Raw genomic sequence first — 19801 nt, 5'->3', positions numbered from 1 at the left:
GCTGAACAGCCCCAACTCTCTCAGCCTGTCCTTGTCCGGGAGGTGCTCCAGCCCTCGGATCATCCTTGTAGCCTCCTCTGGACCCGCTCCAACAGCTCCATCTCCTTACGCTGAGGATTCCAGAGCTGGACACAATACTCCAGATGAGGTCTCACAAGAGAGGAACAGAGGGGCAGCATCACCTCCCCCTCCCCTGCTCCGACTGCCGGGGGAAAGGTCTTAAAAACGCATTCCTTCCCTCAGTGCCTGTGGTTAACCCCTCGCTGCCCCTGCAGCAGCCCCCCCGCCGCAGCCAGGCAGGTCGCGGGGGCAGGGGCAGCCCTGCACGCCCGGCTCCTGCGCTCCCCGCGCTCCCGCTCGCTGCTTTAGTTTTTCCCTTCCTTCCCAGGAGCAGGAGCGACCCGTCCCGTCCTGCCTATTTGGAAATGGGAGCGGATCGCTCCCCCGCCTTCCCTCGCCCCGCGCATCCCATATATAGTCATATGTACGGTCAAATGGCAGGAGGCAGCGAATGGGAGCGCCGAGCCTTCGAAAAGAGCCGGGGGGAGCGACAGAGGGAAAGGGGTAGGGACGAAGGAGGAGGGGAAAAGGAAAAAAAAAAAAAAAAGCCCTTTCCAAAAAAGTATTGGATGTCTTGAGGAATGCAGTCAGCCCCCTGGGAAAGCAGATATCAGCGAGGCGCTGCCCGCCCGCCGCCCGCACTCCGCCGCTGCGCTGCGCTCCGCTCCCCCGGGGCCTCGGCTGCTCCTCGGCGCTGGCCCGAAGCTCTTCCAAGTGTTCCCTCGGAGTGAAGTTCGCGCGGGGACGCGCCCCAGCCCACCGCCGCCATGGATGCCATCAAGAAGAAGATGCAGATGCTGAAACTGGACAAGGAGAACGCCTTGGACAGAGCCGAGCAAGCCGAAGCGGACAAGAAGGCAGCGGAGGAGAGAAGCAAGCAGGTCTGCACCGCGAGCCCGGGCGCGGGGCTCTCCACATGGCTCTTTTCTCTCCCCTTTCTCTTTCTCCCCTCGATGTACTTTTTCCTACCTCCCCCCCGCCCCGCCCTGTAGAACTGGTTGAACAGAGCTCGTCCCTGGCAGCCCCTGGCTGGAGGTTCCCGGGGACCCGGCAGGAGATTGTTCCCCTTGCTCCCAGAAACCCAGCTGGGAAGCGGAGCCCAGGGCCAGGGTTTCTGGAAGCAGGGGCACGGCTGGCAGAGGCTGCCCCGAGCACCTGGTTGGCCATGGACAGGCAGTGCTGTGATTTGGCAAAGGGCACTTAAAACTGTGTTTGCGCGGTCCAGCACAACCCGGCAGACTTGTCCGATTCCAGCTGTGTGCCCCTTGCAGATGTGTGTCCCGTTTTCCCGGCCTTCTCCAAGCCTCCTCCTTTACACCCTTTTTTGGTTTGGGGCAGGAAGGCACTTTGGTTGCACGTTTCATGGAGAATCCTGAAGGAGGATGGAGTAGGGGAGAGGGGTTTAAAAATTGAATTCCCACTTTTCTAAGCCCAGGGAGAAATGTATTTGTGCGTTGTATTTCCTCTTGTGCACCTAGTTAGAGGATGACATTGTGCAATTGGAAAAGCAATTGCGTGTGACGGAGGATTCAAGGGACCAAGTGCTGGAAGAGCTACACAAGTCTGAGGATAGTCTCCTCTCCGCAGAGGAGAATGCTGCCAAGGTATTGTGCCCTTGTTGCAAGCAAAGATAATCTAACTGTCTCTCCTTCTCTCTCTCTCTGTCCGTCTGTCATTTTCTGTCTCTTCGGCACTCGCACTTCTCCATTTGCACGATCACGTTGCCTGCTGCACCTTTTCCTGCCCGCCCTCCCCTCTCCACCACTTTCCACCCATATCACAGCTGGAAGACGAGCTGGTGGCTCTACAAAAGAAGCTGAAAGGCACTGAGGATGAGCTGGACAAATACTCCGAGTCCCTTAAAGATGCACAGGAAAAGTTGGAACTGGCTGACAAAAAGGCCACAGATGTAAGTTACCCCCATCCCTTTCACCACCACCCCAGTACAGAAACCACACGCTCCCTCTGCACAGGACAGCCAGGACTCCTACCAAGCAGCGATCCGAAGCTTTGCTGAGGGCAGGGTCCAGGCCTCTCCTGGGCAGGGAGGTGGGAAACACAGCACTGCCTCCTTGCATGAGGTTTGCACACTGTCAGAGCCATTTGACTGGGTTTCTGCTCACTCGACACGTGCTTTTCATGTGTTCTTGCTGCTTTAGACGTGAAAGCAAAGAAAGAATGGATTGTCTCTTCAGGTGATGGTTCAAAATGACTGAAGCAGTAACAATGCTATCTTGATAGTGAAGCAGAATCAAGAGAGTTAATAGCAAGTAGATCGGGAGAGGGAGATCCAGAAGAGCAAGGGCTGCTAGTTCTGTGTTCAAGAGAGCTGTTGTAGGCACGCATGTGGTAGAACTGCTAGATACTGGTTCGGCTCACTGAGATAAAAGATCTTATCCCGGGTTGTCTTTTTTCCTGGAAATGATGGGAACTGTTTCACTCGTCAAAGGAAAGTTCAATCTTGTGTGAGAGCGAATTGTCTGGAAGATGATACTTGCTAGGTTTGCAGTTCAGAGGACGGGGATCTTGGGAGCGAGCTGGGAGATATATATAGCTCAGCACTTTATATGGTAATAATGCAAGAGCTTGTGCCTCTCCCAGGCCCTCATCCCACCCACCTGTCTGCCCCTGACATGCATTTAACGTACTGCATGCATGGAACCATGCGAGTTTACTGCCTCTGCAGATAAGGTCCAGATCTCTGCGGCTGATGCTGTACAGTCCAGTTCTCTCTGAGTGAATCTCAGGTCCGAGTTACAGGATTAGGTGAACCACAGTATTTCCAAAGCAATGACTGTCCTTTTCCTGTAACTCGGCTTTAAAAATTAACCTCAAAATTATAATAAAAAGAGGAGTTGCCACAGGTGAAGCAAGCAAAGTATTTCAAGGAGGGGAAGGATACTTTTAGAAGGGGGAATGTTACAAAGCCCAGCTTTACATGAAAGACAACTTGATTTTATCTTATTTTACTTCCAAAATGAACCCAGGATAAAAAAAGTTTAACTTCATTATGGCACTTAAGTTGTATAGCTTTGAAAGAGAACTCCAGAACTTAACAAACATGAGCATGCCCAGGAAAGGGAGCGGGGTTCTGCGTGTAATGTGGATCAGATGTCTTCTGTCTTCTGGGCAGGGTTGTGTAGATGAGAGGCAGCTTCCTAGCAGGACGTTTATTTAACTTGTTCAAAGGAACCGCACACAGAACCAGGGGAGATATTCCTTATTAGGAAAAGTATGCAGACTATTTGGAAATAGCTTGACTAGGATGAAGGCAGGAGAAATGCTACTAGATTCCCAATTTGAAAAGAATGATCTTCCTAACCAATCCCAGTGCAATTTTCCTTTGCTGGAAAACAGTGTTTGGAAGCAAGCTGAGGGTGATTTTATTTGCAGCGATCCCTCAGGCAGAGGGTAGGCAAGTGTCTGGCTTGTTTTCATCAAGGTAAATGCTGCATTTACTGGTATGCATGGAACACGTCTGACATTTTAAGTACGTCTTTGTTTTTTGGCAGCGTGCAGTATCTTTGGGGCGTTGCAGTTGACCCAGTATTTACCCTACTAGTCTGGATGGTTCCAAGCCTTAGGAGAAAGATGGGCAGGGCAGGAATGCCGGCTCCCTGGGGTGGGATAAGGAAACCTCCCCTCGCCAGCACTGCTCCCCTCACCACAGCCGGGCACAGCCCGGACCCCCAGCAGCCCCCTCGCCCTGGGGGTAAGTCCTGGTGCTGGTGCTGGTCCTGGTCCCGGTCCCTGTCCCTGTCCTGGTCCCAGTGATGCTCCTGGTCCTGGTCCCAGTCCCGGTCCTGGTCCCAGTGATGCTCCTGGTCCCGGTCCTGATGTTGGTGCTGGTCCTGGTCCCGGTCCCGGTCCTGGTGCTGGTCCCGGTCCTGGTCTCAGTGCTGGTGCTGGTCCCGGTCCCAGTCTCCGTCCCAGTGCCGGTGCTGGTTCTGGTTCTGGTCTTGGTCCCGGTCTCAGTGCCGGTGCTGGTTCTGGCTCTGATCCTGGCCCCGGTGCCGGTGCTGATGCTTGTGCCAGTCCCGATCCTGGTCCCGTTCCCGGTCCCGTCCCCTCGGTGCCCGGCCGCCAGGGGTCGCTGCGTTCCCACGCTCGCACCTGGCCGCGCCCCGCCCGGTCCCGGCGCTCTCGCCCGTGCCGGTGCCGCCCCGCTGCGGGCTCTTCCGGGGCGGCGGGGATGGCGGCGATGAGCTCGCTGGAGGCCGTGCGGAGGAAGATCCGCAGCTTGCAGGAGCAGGCGGATGCGGCCGAGGAGCGGGCGGGGCGGCTGCAGCGCGAGGTGGACCAGGAGCGAGCCCTGCGGGAGGAGGTGCGGAGGGGCGAGGGGCTGCGTGAGATGGGGCCGGCGGAGGGGCGAGGGGCTGCCGTGCCTTCTTGCGCTTGAACGTTTGTGCAAGGGCCGGTTTTCCGCGTATCCCACCCGAACGGTGCGGGAGGTTGTGCGCTTGGGCGGAACCTGAGATGGCCACGGGTGCTTTGCTCGGAGCACCTGGAAACGCCACAACAATGCGATTGAACGGCCCCGTTGCTGTACGGCTGTAGCGTGTGGGGCTCGGCAGACCCCCCCCCCTCCCGTGGACTGTCAGACACCCCAGTGTCTAGTCGGACCCCATCCATGGCTAGTCAGGCCCCTTCCTACGGCTAGTCAGGCCCCTTCCTACGGCTAGTCAGGCCCCCGTCCAATGGCCAGTCAGACCATTTCCTATGGCTAGTCAGGCCCCTTCCTATGCCTAGTCAGATCTCCCCCCTGTGGCTAGTCAGGCCCCTTCCTATGGCTAGTTAGACCCCCTCTCATGGCTAGTCAGGCCCCTTCCTATGGCTAGTTAGACCCCCTCTCATGGCTAGTCAGACTCCCTACCCCCTGGCTAGTCAGACCCTCCAGCAAAGATGGGAAAGGAGCAACAGGCACAGGTTTTGGCAGAGACAAGGTGAATTGTGAGCAGCACAGACTCAGGCAGCAGAGAGATGGAGTTATGGGTGGCAGCTACAGGAAAAAACCTGATAGGGGTGTTGTTTGTCTTGCCACTGACCTGGGGGAATTCTAGCAGCTGTAACTTGATGTTTCCTGCTATAAAATGTATGCTGTCCTTTGTGGCAATTTTAGCATCTTCAGTGGTTGTATAAAAGCAACGCAAAAGAACAAAATGCTTGTGTAGTTTATTATGATAGAAAAAATAGTCATTATTGGATTTCCTTATAATAGGGCGGTCCAGCACATTCTAGGCAGCAAGTTCAAAGGAAGAGCCTTCTGATGACTTGCAGGTGATCTTCCCAAGGAGCAAAATATGGCTTCTTACGCTTGTGTAACTACTGCATTCTTGCAAAGCATTTCATATCCGTTTTTTCAGCGAGGGATCATGTATCGGTCACTAACTACTTTCATAAGGGTTTCCGCCTTTTAAAATGCTGTACTTGTTTTCTAAGGTTTGTGGAGTAAAGGACACCAATTTTCCTACTTTCAGTAATGTCTATTGTTTTAAACAATGTATTAAGAGATTCCTCTTAAAATGTGAAGCTTTGCCGTTACCTTTTGTGTATGTGGCAGAAGGAGTAGTACTGGAGGAGCAATTGTGGCTTGCTGGTGAAGTCTTCCCATGAGAGCTCAGCCACGTTGCTGTAAGGCTTAACATCCTAAAGGTTAATGTTTATCTCTTCCCTGAAGCTGGTTTAGGTAGATGATGTGGATTTATGCGGAGTACATTTACATGATATTTAAATTTTTCTTTGGAAAGGTCAGTACTGGGGTGAATAAAGGCAGAAAACTGAACTCGAAGGCATATGTAGACCTTTTATAATGCTAGCTGCGTACAGATTTTTTTTCCTATTGCAGCTGTATTTCTGCATGCTTGAGAAAGGAGGCTTTGAGAAGGTTGCAGCAAGCAAGCAGAGGTGTGAATCTGACCCTTCCCTTAGTGCAAGGCCTTGTGCTGTACAGCATGTGACCAGCCAGGGTTGTGGGGGTTTTTGTTCTTCCTGTGCAAGGTACAGATATGCAAACAATGAAAAAAGCTAAAGCTGTGGCCAAAACATATCACAGCTTACAGCTTGTGATTGTTAAACCAGACTGTTGAAAGTTTCGAGGCTGTGACAAGCAGCCATTGCCTTAAAGAAGAATCTCTTTTGGTTTGAGTGCCCACGTCTCGAGGGGCTGTGGGTAATCACACTCTCGGAATGCATTTTTTCCTTCCTTCTTGTGGAAAACAGAATCTCTCACAACAGTAATAATTAACACCCAATAGCAACTTATCCACATCATCTCTCATGGTAAAAATATGTGGTGTATAAGGGCTATGGCAAAAACGCAGGAGGTTATGTTTGTCGGTTTGTGGTGGGAGTGCCCCTGAATGTCACTGGGGTTTTTTCCTCCCTTACCGTATAAGGAGAGCAGTCCTGCTCCACAGAAGAATGACTTGGGCCATATAAGGCTGGTTGGTAAACCTTTATTGAGTTACTGGAGCAGGAAGTGAAAGCTTGAACTTTAGTCGCCCTGTGTTTTCTCAGCATGTTTTATGCGCTTATCGCGATGAGGAGTCTTGACATGATAATTATTAACTTGTAGCAGTAAAAATTTCCAAAGGGTAACCTTTATGAAAGGTTGTTTTCTTCCTCAAATAAGGATGTTCACATTCTTACTGTTTAAAGCCAGGAGTCTGAAAATACAGGTTAGGAGTGCTACTGCTTGATTACGCAGCTAAGATTTTAGGTTTGGGTTATTGTGGATTTCTAAGGGTGTCATCTCTTCTGCTCTTGATTCGCTGCCAATACTCATTAACATTCAAATATATGTTTGCTTCCCTGTTGATGTGTTGCTTCCAGTCATCTTACTGGGGCGATGTTACTGTTACGTCAAAGGTCATTTTACTTATCTGTTGTGCAAGTTATTTTCACTTGCATTATGTACAACAAAATTTTAGCTGTGGCCAACCATATCCAGCTGCCTCTGTTTAGTAAAAACAACAGATAAGTTTCTTAGATTTTTAACTGAAGAAAAACTACCAAATTGATACTATTGGTGTCTAGTTTCAATAGAGGGATGGTTTCCCCCATGGCCCCCCCAACTAGACATCACTGGAAGTTCAGTAGTGTACTGCGTCACATACAGCAAGATCCTTTTCAGTACTAATTAACAGTAAATGTTATTCTGGGAGTTAATTAACTTTTTTACAATGATGATATTTTTATATATATCTTGTGCTTAATATCCTTTTGAAAGGAATGAAGTTCAATAATGAGGTTATAATGAGAGCGCTGTTACAGAACTTACTCTGCAACTTAAGCCTCTGTTGGTTTGAGAACCTCTAAAGTAAAAGCTTGTGATGATAATAGGCAGCTGAGTTGAAAGTGTTATACAGAAGATTAAGTGAACAGGTAATGCCAGAGGCTTAAATCTGGGGGGAGTGTGAGGGTAGGATTGGGGGAGAGGGGAAGGAAATAGATGTTTTAAGCGATTGTTGTCTGTACCACGGCCCTTCCGAGATGTAGGCTCTGCTGGCACCGTCTTTGACAGCCCTTGCATAGCTTGCCTGCAAACAAAACTTGTGGGCATTCGGTGCATTTCTTAAATGTTCTCATGTTCTCTCTGTCAGCTGTCTCGTTGCGAATGCTGATCTAGGTGTACTTTTGCATGTTTACACGGAACCCTTCTTATGGAACTCGGGGAAATACTGGGACAGTTCTTATCAAAATATGGCAAAAGGTCAGAAATAACGAATTTGGGATAACACAGAAGAATCTGGTAATTAGTTTGTATTCATTGCTTAAAAAAAAAAAGGTAGGGGGAGAAGGGGTGCTAGGAATATAACTGGTTATTGTCTGCAAATACAGGAACAGAAAATATTTAGGGAATGATGCATAACTCTTCCAGGGCGGTTCTTTCTAGTTCAAATTTTACAGTCCTTGGTGTGCTTCACTTAAAGGAAGCATTAATCACTTTTTCCTCCATTAAGCAGTAACTTCACAATTTAGGGAGGGCGTGTACATCTATGTATGGGCTATTTAGTGGATGAAGTCAGAAATTACCGAATTGCTGTTAAACGGTACTAGCAGGTATGTGGGATAATATTTTACAAGAGGTGATGTATGCCTTATTATGAACTAATTTCTGTTCTTCTTGTGCTCAGGCTGAGAGTGAGGTAGCTTCTCTGAACAGACGCATCCAGCTAGTTGAGGAAGAGTTGGATCGGGCTCAAGAGCGCTTGGCTACTGCCCTGCAGAAGCTGGAGGAGGCGGAGAAGGCTGCAGATGAGAGTGAAAGGTGGGTGGGGCCACTCTTGAATGGATCGTTACCCTTATGACAAAGATAATTGCCAGGGTGTGGGTTAGAGAAATAAATTAAACCACTCCTATGCCTCTGAACATGTGTAATGCACTCTTCCTTTGCCTACATGGACTTCAGTTACAGCTTGTCTGTAGAGATGTCCAGAATGTGTAGGCTTGAATTCTTGTTCATGTCTCAGTTGTAAAGATAAGATTTAAGTGGGTTGGGGCTTTCGATATATTGTGGCGCTTCCTGGGAAACTGCTTGGCCCTGCCCAGACTTCTTTATTTGGAAGACAACTTTTTGAGAATGAAGTGTAACGCTTGTACTGTTGGGTGACTCTTGGTTTCATTGTGGGTGGAAAATCTTATCTGGAGAACAGCAAAGTTCTGGAAAAGGCTTTGGTTCTCCTGGTTCTCACATGAAGGTGAGCAAAGCAGAGAGAGGATGATAGTTCCTTCAGATTTAGGCTGAGGTTTCTGGAAGTATTGAGTGTAAGATTTATTGGCTTTGGAAGATCTCCTCTTTCGCTTCTACAAATTATATTTTATATCTGTGATAGTACCTATGTATTATGTATACGTATCTCTATCTCACTAATGATGCAGTCTGTTGCAAATAAAAGCACCTGAGACTCTCAGTACATTGTGAAATAGCTAAGAGAGTTTGGATTGAATGTGGATGGAGGAGTCAGCATGCAGTGTTTCCTGTTGAGGAGTTAAATTTTACTTATGCAGAGCACAGAGAGCTTCAGTGCTCCAGAGCTCTACTCACAGGAATCTGTTTAGCCATAAACATAGTGCCTGTCAGCCCTGCAGGGGCTGTAATATGCTGTCTCACGATGAATGTAAAAGCTCAGATGTCTTTGCTCATCTTATTAGGTCTTTAGAAGCAAGACCCTTTATTTACCTTTCTAGAAGAGCTGTTTTCTTTCAATTTAAAATTAAAAAAGAACAGTACAGCTGAACTCTTAAGAGTTAAACAGATGAAATTTTCGTTCTTCCTTTGAACATGCTGCTTTCCTTTGAACTTCTGAAGTGTGCATGCACAGGACTAGGTCTGTGATGTGAAGAATCAAGTATCTGATGTGCTTTGTCTGCTGTAATACACCTATGTGAAAGTTGCATGGCAGTAGAAGCACAGCTGGAGATCAGCGGGCAAGCCCTGAGCCTTGCGTTTCCTGTTTTTCACGTCTTTCAGAGGAATGAAGGTCATTGAAAACAGAGCTCAGAAGGATGAAGAGAAGATGGAAATCCAGGAGATCCAGCTTAAAGAAGCTAAGCACATTGCTGAAGAGGCTGACCGCAAGTATGAAGAGGTCAGTTCTTGAGTGCAGGTCATCTGCCTCTAATGCCCTTCAGGCTGTGCCTATAATTCTGTTTTTTGCCTTTACCTTCTATGTTCAAAAGATCACAAGCACCACTCTTTGCAGCTATGGAAATAAAAATGGGCATCCAGATTCCTCATGGGACAAGAATTGTGTGCTCAGATATTCGCACTAAAATGACTGAGAGTATTCTCTGGTCTCTGAGGGAGAAAAACAGTTCTAAGCTGCCTTTTGCCAAGTGAAAGAGAGGTCTTGGAAAATGTCAGATAACAAAAACTCAAATGGATAATGAAGATGTCACGTAATCCATACTTACGTGTACATAAGAAAATGGAAAGGGGCCCAACTCCTTGCTTTTAGGTTCTAGAAACAGGTGATGTGTGCTGCAGCAACGTAATATCCCCAACTGTCATTTGCCTTTTTCGGTAGGTGGCTCGTAAACTTGTGATCATTGAGAGCGACCTGGAGCGGGCTGAGGAGCGTGCTGAGCTATCAGAAAGGTAAGTGTTGAGCAGCTGCAAGATATGTGTGAGGTGCTACAAGACAACTGTAACAGCATGAGACATTGGCAGTACACTATATGTTCAGCTCAAAGCTATGTTGTGCTCATTTTCTCTAATGGTCAAAATAAATGGTCAGCGCCAAAGTAAATGTGTTCATATATGTGTGTGCGTGTGTTTTGTCACTGCATGCTGTATCTGCACACTGATTTTGTGAATGGCTTTTGTGCATTTCATGTGTTCACTAACAGCCAAGTCCGACAGCTGGAAGAACAGTTAAGAATAATGGATCAGACCTTGAAAGCATTAATGGCTGCAGAGGATAAGGTACTGATACTAATAAACAGTTTTTAGGTTTAACTGCAACCCAAGTCTTTCAGCTTCCATAGCTGGTTAGCTCACTCAGTAGTAACAAATGAGTCCTCGCTACACTCCTTACTCTGTTTGCATCTTGCTTTGGTGGTTTTCTTTGGTCTCTTTTTTGTTTATTTATTCATTTTTGCCTTTAAAACTGATCTCTTGTGCAGCCTAAAAGAAGCTGAACTGTCATATGTAAAGGCTACCTAAATATTGCTGTGTAAGCCAAGGGCTATAGGTGATTTCTGCCTGGTCGTTGTCTGAACGTACGCTTTAAATGGAATTTGGCATTGTAAGGAGTTGCTTTCAATCTGTGATGGATTCAGCTGCTTTTGAGGCCATTCTTTTGCTCTCCAATTGTTTTCATTTTTCTCTATATTTTCCCCCTATTTTCTTCTGTTTCTTTTGCTTGACTGAATCTTCCATCCGCCCCCTTCCTGCCTTCCTTCCAAAATAACAGCAAATGTGCTGAGCTTGAAGAGGAGTTGAAAACTGTGACCAACAACCTGAAGTCGCTGGAGGCTCAGGCTGAGAAGGTAGGATAGAGACTTACGTGAGAATGTGTCCCTTATGTTGTCATCTGGATTGGCCTGTGGGGTTTTCTTTATAAGCTGATAGCTTTCCAGCACTTCAGCAGGGCCATTAGTAGTAGAAACATTTAGACTTCCTAGTCAATTCAAATTTAGCTCTTATCGGAACCTAACATTCCTTCTAGTTCCAAATAGGTCAGAATTATTTGACCACATGTTCTGTTAAAGTGTTTGACAGGATTTAATATTATTTATAGAATGTCCCTCAAAATGGCATTTGTCTGCTAACATTATACTTCTCCAAATGCCTCTCCTCTTTAAAACTATGGTATTAATTCCTTCTCAGAGTTCCCACTGTATAGCACTGGAGAGTAACTCAAGGCAGGTTTGGCTCTTGCAATAAATGGTGTTAATTTCCTGTATACAGTTGATCCACTAGGGAGTCTCAAATGTGGTCATTTTTTGTAGGTTTAGAATACCTCGTCTAATATCAGCGATCCTCTTTCTAATTGCAGTACTCGCAGAAAGAGGACAAATATGAAGAGGAGATTAAAGTGCTGACTGACAAACTGAAGGAGGTAAAATCAGACTTGTTCTTTACAACAGATTTTCCAATGCAACTTTGATTCTTTTAATATAAACACTGCTTTGGTTCTTTAAGGATGAACATGTTATTTTGGAGACAGTTTAGTGTTTAATGTCTCTCCTAAAGATTAGTGTCCCCTTATTATTTACCTCCTTTCACTGTCCTTTTTTCCCCTCATTTGAATTGCTGCTGCTCTGTTTTAAAGTATTGTGTGTGCATTTCTTAAAATAGTCTGTATTTGTCTCAACCTCAGGCTGAGACTCGTGCTGAATTTGCTGAGAGGTCAGTAACCAAGCTGGAGAAGAGCATTGATGACCTAGAAGGTATGGGATTTTGGTTTTTCTCTCTTATTATAGAAAAACAGATCTCTTATTCTGTTGTTTAGCATTTTTTTCTGTATCCAGTTCTACTCTGCTAACTTTATATAAATGAGTCTGCTTATATAAATGAGCCTATAAAAGAGTAAAATAGGCAAAATATTTTCTAATTGAAATGTATTGATTACCAAACACTTCAGGTGAATGGTGTTTTGCTCTTGCCTGTTCCTTTTTCTTTCATCTTCTCAAGGCTCCTTTCTTTTTTGCTTTATACTCTTCTGCGTGGAGGTATATAAATGTATAGGGTAAGTGATGAGATAAGTAGTATTATTATCTTACTATAAGGATGATGAAGAGCTATGTTATGTTTGTAATAATTAGGAATGTAGCAAGCTGACAATTTATTACTGTGATAAGTTTGGGTCAGGGCAGGCATTTTGTGACATAGACCAGTTGCTGGCTTTCAGTAAAGCTAATGAGTTGTATATGTAATCAGACAGCTTATTTAACTTCAGAGAATTTGGTTTAAGGTTTTGATGAATATTTCGGAACTGCAGTAGAATAGTAGAATGTGCTTTCTGGTTCAGGAGAGAGGAGGGAGTGCTTTGCCATGCAAAGCTCTGTGAGTTTACTGTTTAGGTGCGTTACATTAAGCCTAAGACTTTAAAAAGGCTTGATTGCTTGGCGTGGCAGGCTGACTTCTGCATAAAGGGTATGAAATATCTGTGTAGATGTTGAAAATCTATGATTACTGACTCAGGAAGGAAGCAGAGAAGAAAGATAAGTGTTGAAGGAACAAAAATCGCTGTAAGAAACCAGGTTTACAACATCATACAAAACAGAGCGTTTGGGTTTTTTTTAAATAAAAAGTGGTAGAAAAGTAATGTTAGCATCCTTGTTGAGCCCCATTTTTGAATACTCTCTCCCTGGCTCCCATGTGCTTTCCTAATGTGCATTAAAGCAAAAATTCAGAGCAGCAAAACATGGATTTTTCTTCCATTGTACACTTTTTCCTTCATTTTCTCTGTATCGTGGGTTGCCTCACTGGCAGTGCAGTTAATGAACTTGTTGCATTAAACTATTTGCTGTTGATTTATTTTTCTAATATTTTTTTATTTAATTTTTATTTTATTTTATTTTTACTTAATTTTGTAATCTTGTTTTGTTATGTCTGTCACAACACCTCTTTCTATGCGCTCTTTCCCTTTCCTGTGGCTTCTGGATGGTATCCCATGCCACCACCTTCACCTTCCATCCCATGATCACGCTCCATTTCCTTGCACGCCTCTGCCTTCCCTTGGGTGAATGTTAGATGAGCTCTATGCTCAGAAACTGAAGTACAAAGCCATCAGCGAGGAGCTGGACCACGCTCTCAACGATATGACTTCCATGTAAATGTCTTCCCAGCTTGTGCCTGCACCTGCTTCCCTGCCCTCATTGATTGCGCAGTTCCGGCCTTGTGAAATTATATTCCCTCTGTAGTGGGAAACGCATTCCTTTTAGCGAGACTAGGTGTACAAAATACCATGAACAATATCTTTACCGTGGCAGAGTGTGGGTGAGTGTTGTGCCTAGCCTGGTAAATACTCATGGTCATTTTGTAAGCTGCCTGATAAGCTGGTGTTTGCTCCTTCATTCTGTATCTGCAATCCAGTGTCTTGTGGTTCCCTTTTGTTTTAGCGCTGCGTTTATCCTTTCAGTTCACCTCTGTTCAAGTATTTTCTACCAGGTCCATTGTGTTCAGTTTAGTAAAGAAAATTTCCTCATCGATGTTGCCTTTGGAGTGTATTCTGCTGTCACGGTTTTTCTGTGGCAAGATTCATACAGAAGTTTAAAAGAAATTGAAGTTTAGCTGTGTTCTCTATTAATGGCAGTGAAAAGTGTTTAGTATCTAAATTTCCTTGACTGCTCTGAAAATTTCAACTGTTACCACTACATTACTTTGTTACCTAATGTCAAAAAAGTGACAATTGTAGATGGCTTCTGCATATCTTATGGCAGGTAGTAGCAATTTAATTTGCACGCACCAAAAATGTGTTGGTATCAACTTCAGTCATAAGGAGAAAAATAGTTAAGTAGCAGGAAAGCAGCAGAGTGATCAGTTGTGAGGTGACTAGTCCGTGCAGTTCAGTCCAAACTGACTCCTTCCATCAACCTAGGACTCCGAACAGAGGTCAGCTGTGCTAAGTCCACCTTCCCATGCTCATACCTTTCACTTGCATGAACCCTGTACAGTTGACATGGGAAAGAGGAATAGTTGTGGCTCTCAAATGCTTGTGAGATATGACGTTTAGTCCCAGCATTTCTTGTTGGAAGCTAGCGTGCTTTCAGCAAGACATAAGCTTTGCATGGAGCTTGAAATATATTTGCATGCAACCATACTTCAAATGTTTTTTTATTTGTTTTTTTTCACCCCTATATCTGTACATTACTTCCCTCCCTGCCTCCTTCTCTGTCCCGGCTTTTTAGTAGAGGTCTCTTATCTGCTTTGTGTGCTTTGGGTTTTGTTTTTTTTTTCTTAATTCCCCACCCCCCAACATATGTTTTTTCTCAGTGGCTTATCAAGCAAATGGATTTCCTTTTTCCTCCTTTGTGTATAGAGATTACAATATTTCTTCAGTCTGGGTTATTTCCAAATAGAAAACAGACTTCAAAATATACATTACTGTAGCATTCCAGCCCCAGCATGGTGTGGTGTTTCTCTAAGTAGTCATCTTGGCATGTTGAGCTCTGCTGTGCTGTTGCTGCTTTTTTGGAAGACTTTACTGCACCTTTCTTATTTTCTACCTTATCTTACTTTTTTTTTCACGCAGATAATTTTCTTTGCTTCACTCCTCCAAAGACATCTTCATCGGGTTGGATAAAACATCTTTCCAGGCTTTGGATGTTTCATAGGTTCATTGTTCTGTCTTCTAGCTTACTTCACTCTGTTCCTCTAGCACCTGTCTCGGAACATGCTCTGTTTGTGCTCTGCTGTACAGAAACTCTACATCTCTCAATGTAAAATAAACATCCCAGCTGTATCCCTTTTGCTATTCACTTGCCTTTTATTTATTTAAGTAACTATTTCAGTTATAAATAAAAATTGTGCTTTTTTGCCATTAGGGATTTGAATTTTTTTGGTGTTACCAGTTTTTTTCTCCATGAACACTTTTGTCTGAATGTTGCCAACACAAAGCCAGCGATAGCACTTCGTGGGTTGAGAATACAGCTCTTGGTATTTTGAGGTCAAACCCAGACAGTTACAGTCTGTCTTCCTCAAAATCTGATGCAGATAAAATGACAAATAGATGTGGGAATTTTTTCAGTTGTTATTGTTGGGCCAAAATCTTCAAGGGCACTACTTCCTTGGGGCCACTGGGTCGTGGGAGCATGACTGGGAGAGCAGTTAAGTACTTCACACCAGATTTTTCATTTTAAAGTCTGAAAGTTTCTCTTAGCTTGGTGCTGAAGACTTATATAATCTTTGTTCATTAACTTAAATATTTGAGACAGATTTTTAAGGGTCTGTATAAATACCCCTAGTTAGCAAAGCTATTGCTTGCTAACACTTTTTCTTACAATATACTTCTCTTGAGTGGCATGATAAGATTTGAAGTTCAGCAGGGAGAGTTCAATAGCTTTCCTCTCTTGTGTATAGCTCAGACGTGAGTTTGAATTACAGGCTCATGAGAAATACTTCAGAACTGGAATAAGAACACTCTTATCATTGCAGCAGTAATGTAGTGATTCTGCTGCGAAGTAGAACACACAGATTTCAAGTTTCAAAGCCTAAACATTGGTTTTCAGCTGATTTGGCACTGCCTAATTAAGGATGAAACATTAAATACTGACACCTTTTTTTCCTTCTGTTATTTGCAGCTAGAGAATTTATTGTATTATTTTAACTTCTTTTTAGTCACAATGAAAGATGGTTTTCACTTGAAATTAAAGTGAATTGGTTTAAACTGGATTGATTACTGATTATGCCTGTCCGTGTGTATAATGCTGAGGTTCCTAAGTCACCACAGCTAAACAAAGTGATAGTGTAGCTGAATTCTAGTTTTCAGCTTGTAGAATAATGTCAATGTGGCTTTCTTATTCAACTTCGAGATGATTCAGCAGTGCAGTCTAGGGTACTCGCAGGTAATCAAGGGCTGACTTGGTAAATGCTTTCCATGCTTTACCTGAGGGTTTTAGTATCATTTTGGATGTTGAGAAACACTGTAAATCTCTGCCTCAGTTAAAGAGCAGAGTGATCTGTGATGAAGGTAAGCCTTAACTTCTTAGTTCAAATGACAACTCGATACACTTTGCCAAACAGAGTGGAAGTTTAGTTACTCTGAGGTTTTGGTGTTTTTTCCATATGTATGTGATGTTATCCTGATACGAGAGACAAGACCGGGTTGTTGCTGGTCCAGAATCAGAGCTCTGCAGTGTGCCCTGGTTTTACTGAGCTGGCTGTTGGAGTTTGGGTCGGGGAGGAAGCTGTGGCAAGGTGCCACTCCCTGCACAAGTATGTCCTACAGACCAGCTCACTGCACAGCTTTGCTGTTTGTCCAGAGCGTGCAGGAGATGGGGATTTCTGTGAAAACTGTTAGGAAGCCTGTGGAAAAGAATCAGAAACAGTCATTTCCTGTAGGGGAATAATCTGGGATCAAGAGGTCAGGAGTGCAATTAGACTATTAAGAAGAATATGAGCACTTTGAGAAAATGAGACTGTCCAAAACTGTCACGGAACGTTTTTTTCACTCTGCAGAACAATTCTCACCAAATGCAGTGTCACAACCTAGCTGTGGCTGTTCTTTTCAACTATGAATGTTAACTGTCCTCTTTTATTTGCAGTGTTTGTGCAACACAGGTCTTCGTGTTTCCATTTCATTTTCAGCAAATATTTGTTTTTGTTTTCTTATGAAGTACAGCTGGACAATTTAAAGGTGTCAAAGTGTGTTGACGCCAGTAATAGCAGTATGTTTCCCTACCAGAAATGCCACTCAGCTGTCAGATTCCCCAGGCAAAGCGTACGGGCTGAGTCAGATCTAGTGGTACTTGGCTACCAGTATCTCTCTTGCCATCACTTACCCTCGTTGTGATGCAGTTGCTTTCCCTCAGCTGACAGATGACGTTCCATCACATAAGCAGTTTAGAAAGTGAAATGTCACTCGTAAAACAAATCTTCCACACACCGTATGTAAAGATTAAAGCAGGACTTGGTTCTTCTAGGAATGTAGCTGCAGTTCTTCCATTTCTTTTCCCACTTACCTGTCTCAGCTGTTCCCCACAACAGGAGCCTTAGCCAGTTCTTCATAGGTTATAATAGTTATTCCTTGGAGTAGCTATTCACTAGAGTTCTAGAGACAAAGGTAAAATGTTTCTCTGTATGTGACTGAACTGTCTGTGGTGTGACCAGTTTCTTTATTAACTCTTACTTAACTGTTTTCTCTGTCTAATCTGTCTTCATTCTGCCTCTTTTTCCCTTCTAACCTGCTTGCTGCCTGTACAGACCAACTCTACCAGCAACTTGAGCAAAACAGTCGCCTAACTAATGAACTAAAGCTGGCACTGAATGAGGATTAAACTTTAGTGTGGCTATATCGTTGACTTGTTTAAAAACTGCTTCTGCCGAATTTCCTTAAGAACGAATCAGTAAATGTAGAAATAAGCAAGAAACCTAGAAACTTATTTTTTTCAGGCTGTTGATTCTGTGGTAAATTAATGAATGAAATTCTGAGTTTCTGTTGGAAAAACATGCTTCTGGATGAGGCTTTATTATCTGTATGTACGCCTGCTTTGGAGGAGCAGTAAGCTCTTTTGCTGTGCAATTGCTCCTTTCCACATCAGTAATCAGCTACAGCATTTAGCTAGCAGCATCCAAAAAGTAACAGCCTGCCTTGTAGGCGGGTACACTTGCTGTATCCGACATCGTGAATTGGCCCTGAGATTTTCACTAGAACGTGGACAAGAGAAAAAATATTCACCGGGATTCATATTTCCATATTTCAAAACTATAAAGGATATTTTGTTATCTGGAGCGTTTAATGCAATGATTTTGCATTACTATGAATTGGGCTTGTATTTGACTTTAATAAGAAGAATTAAAAAAAAAAAAAAACTAGGAATGGGAGCTCCATCTGAAAATACCCGGTCAGTTAAAGGTATGCTTACATTAGTATGAAGTTACTATTTCTGGATTCTGGTAGGATGCAGCTCTAGAACGTTGTGCTCATTTGTTGTATTAAATAAGTGTGTTAAATGACTGTCCTATAAAAGTGTGCATGCAACATAAAGCCACTAGCTTTGATTTTATTCATTTCCTAGAAGGGAAAATTTAAGGGTCACTTCACTGACTAATAGATTAGTTTTAATTTTTTTTGGTCTTTGCAAGGTCTGAATTACATGGAACTTAAAGTGTGGATCTATAAAGAATAATTATTTTCTTTATTGCCTTAATTTTCTTAAAAAATGAAATGAAACTCACCATCCCAGATTCTTGTAAGCAAAGAGTTTCTAGAACATGCAAGAACTCGATCTTTGTTGGCAGTGCATTTTCTTAACAAATGCAGCTGTAAACACTTCGAAACTTGCATTATTTGCTGTTTGTTTTATGAATTTGGAATTCTGTCTACTTATGTTGTCTGAGCACATTGGTATTTATGAGCATGCATATTTCTTAACCTTCTAAACCATCCAATAGGAATGATGATTGCATGCCTTTGTGTTCTGAGAATCAGTGCCTCCAAAGAACTGCTATTCATGTTTTAATTTTCTAATCCCACAACAGAGAAAGTGGCGCATGCCAAAGAAGAAAACCTTAGTATGCATCAGATGCTGGATCAAACTTTACTGGAGTTAAACAACATGTGAAAACCTTCTTAGCAGCAACCACATTATTTGTTTTACTATTTTTACACCTGCTTGCCGTGAAGCCCCATAAACATGTCTTTTATTTTAGTTTCACCACAGTCACAAGAACATCTGCTAAATTATCAGGCAGGGGTCAGGGAAACACCAAAATGGGCAAGCCATATGCGGGTTAAGCTATATTACATTACGGTTTAAATGTGCCATTTCCCCAAGAAAATGTTACCTACACTTTGTAGAGAGTTCAGCAGCTCAGTGTGCTTAGTCTTTTGAAGAGTCCTGGCTGTGGCAGCAAGTGTCCCACCTCAAGTGCCAACTGCAGTTTTTAACAAGAACGGTGATTCGTGTTCAAGAGAGACCAGGTGGAAATGGTGCTATTTTAACAAAAGATTCTACTGAAGTCTTTTGTGTGATATCAGACAAGTCAGGAGTTGTCCAGCACAGTAATTTATTTTTACCATAATTTCATTCACCTGTGAAGATTTGGACTTTCTGTGCTTTCTAATTCTATAAAACGAAGGTATGTAAGCAACAGAGAAAAGCAAAGGCTTATGGAGGTTTTAAATCATGCTCTTGCAACTCAATACAGAAGTGTAGGTCAGCATTTCACCTTGAGTATTCATTCAATTGTATTTTTCATGTTGAAATGAAAGATTCAATAAATTCATGAGAAAACATAAATTTGGAAGAGATTGTGTTAAAATGTATTTTATTTGTGTGGATTTGGGGGAGGAATTTATAAACTGATATTCGCCTCACTGTTTTCACACTTCCTTTGAGCAGTTTTAAAAGTATACCTGTATGTAAACATTGTATAATGATATGGAATAAAATGCACATTTTAGGACATTTTTTAAATTTTGCTCTCCTGTGATTTGTTTTTCATCCCATGAGCTTTTTATGTATCACTGCGTAAAACGCGCCTGGGCTGTGTCTCTCGTTGGATTGCACTGTTGCCACACTGGCTTTCAGTCTCTTCTGTGCTGTTGGGCTCATGTGTAAAATCGCAGTG

At 43.8% G+C, this 19801-nt stretch overlaps 1 protein-coding gene across 21 annotated transcripts; it reads left to right on the top strand.

Annotated features, from left to right (window-relative positions):
• Positions 1-639: 639 nt before the first annotated feature.
• Positions 640-19236, top strand: TPM1 (tropomyosin 1). 21 transcript variants are annotated; one of them, XM_054077180.1, is made up of 11 exons: positions 644-941; positions 1539-1664; positions 1844-1969; positions 8196-8329; positions 9533-9650; positions 10089-10159; positions 10411-10486; positions 11562-11624; positions 11886-11955; positions 13262-13507; positions 14763-15063. In XM_054077180.1, the coding sequence occupies exons 1-10, from the start codon at positions 828-830 to the stop codon at positions 13342-13344; spliced, it is 981 nt and encodes a 326-aa protein (XP_053933155.1). In that variant the 5' UTR covers positions 644-827; the 3' UTR covers positions 13345-13507; positions 14763-15063. The 21 variants fall into 21 exon arrangements, with proteins under 21 accessions (XP_053933146.1, XP_053933142.1, XP_009556470.1 ...); XM_054077167.1 differs by lacking the exon at positions 1844-1969 and having other exon boundaries at positions 643-941; XM_054077179.1 differs by lacking the exons at positions 10411-10486; positions 13262-13507; positions 14763-15063 and adding exons at positions 10977-11052; positions 18710-19236 and having other exon boundaries at positions 646-941.
• Positions 19237-19801: the final 565 nt, after the last annotated feature.

Source organism: Cuculus canorus, chromosome 12 (genome assembly GCF_017976375.1).
Source record: "Cuculus canorus isolate bCucCan1 chromosome 12, bCucCan1.pri, whole genome shotgun sequence".
NCBI classification, from domain to species: domain Eukaryota; kingdom Metazoa; phylum Chordata; class Aves; order Cuculiformes; family Cuculidae; genus Cuculus; species Cuculus canorus.
Note: the sequence above shows the minus strand (reverse complement) of the source record. Positions and strands in the feature narration are given on the sequence as shown.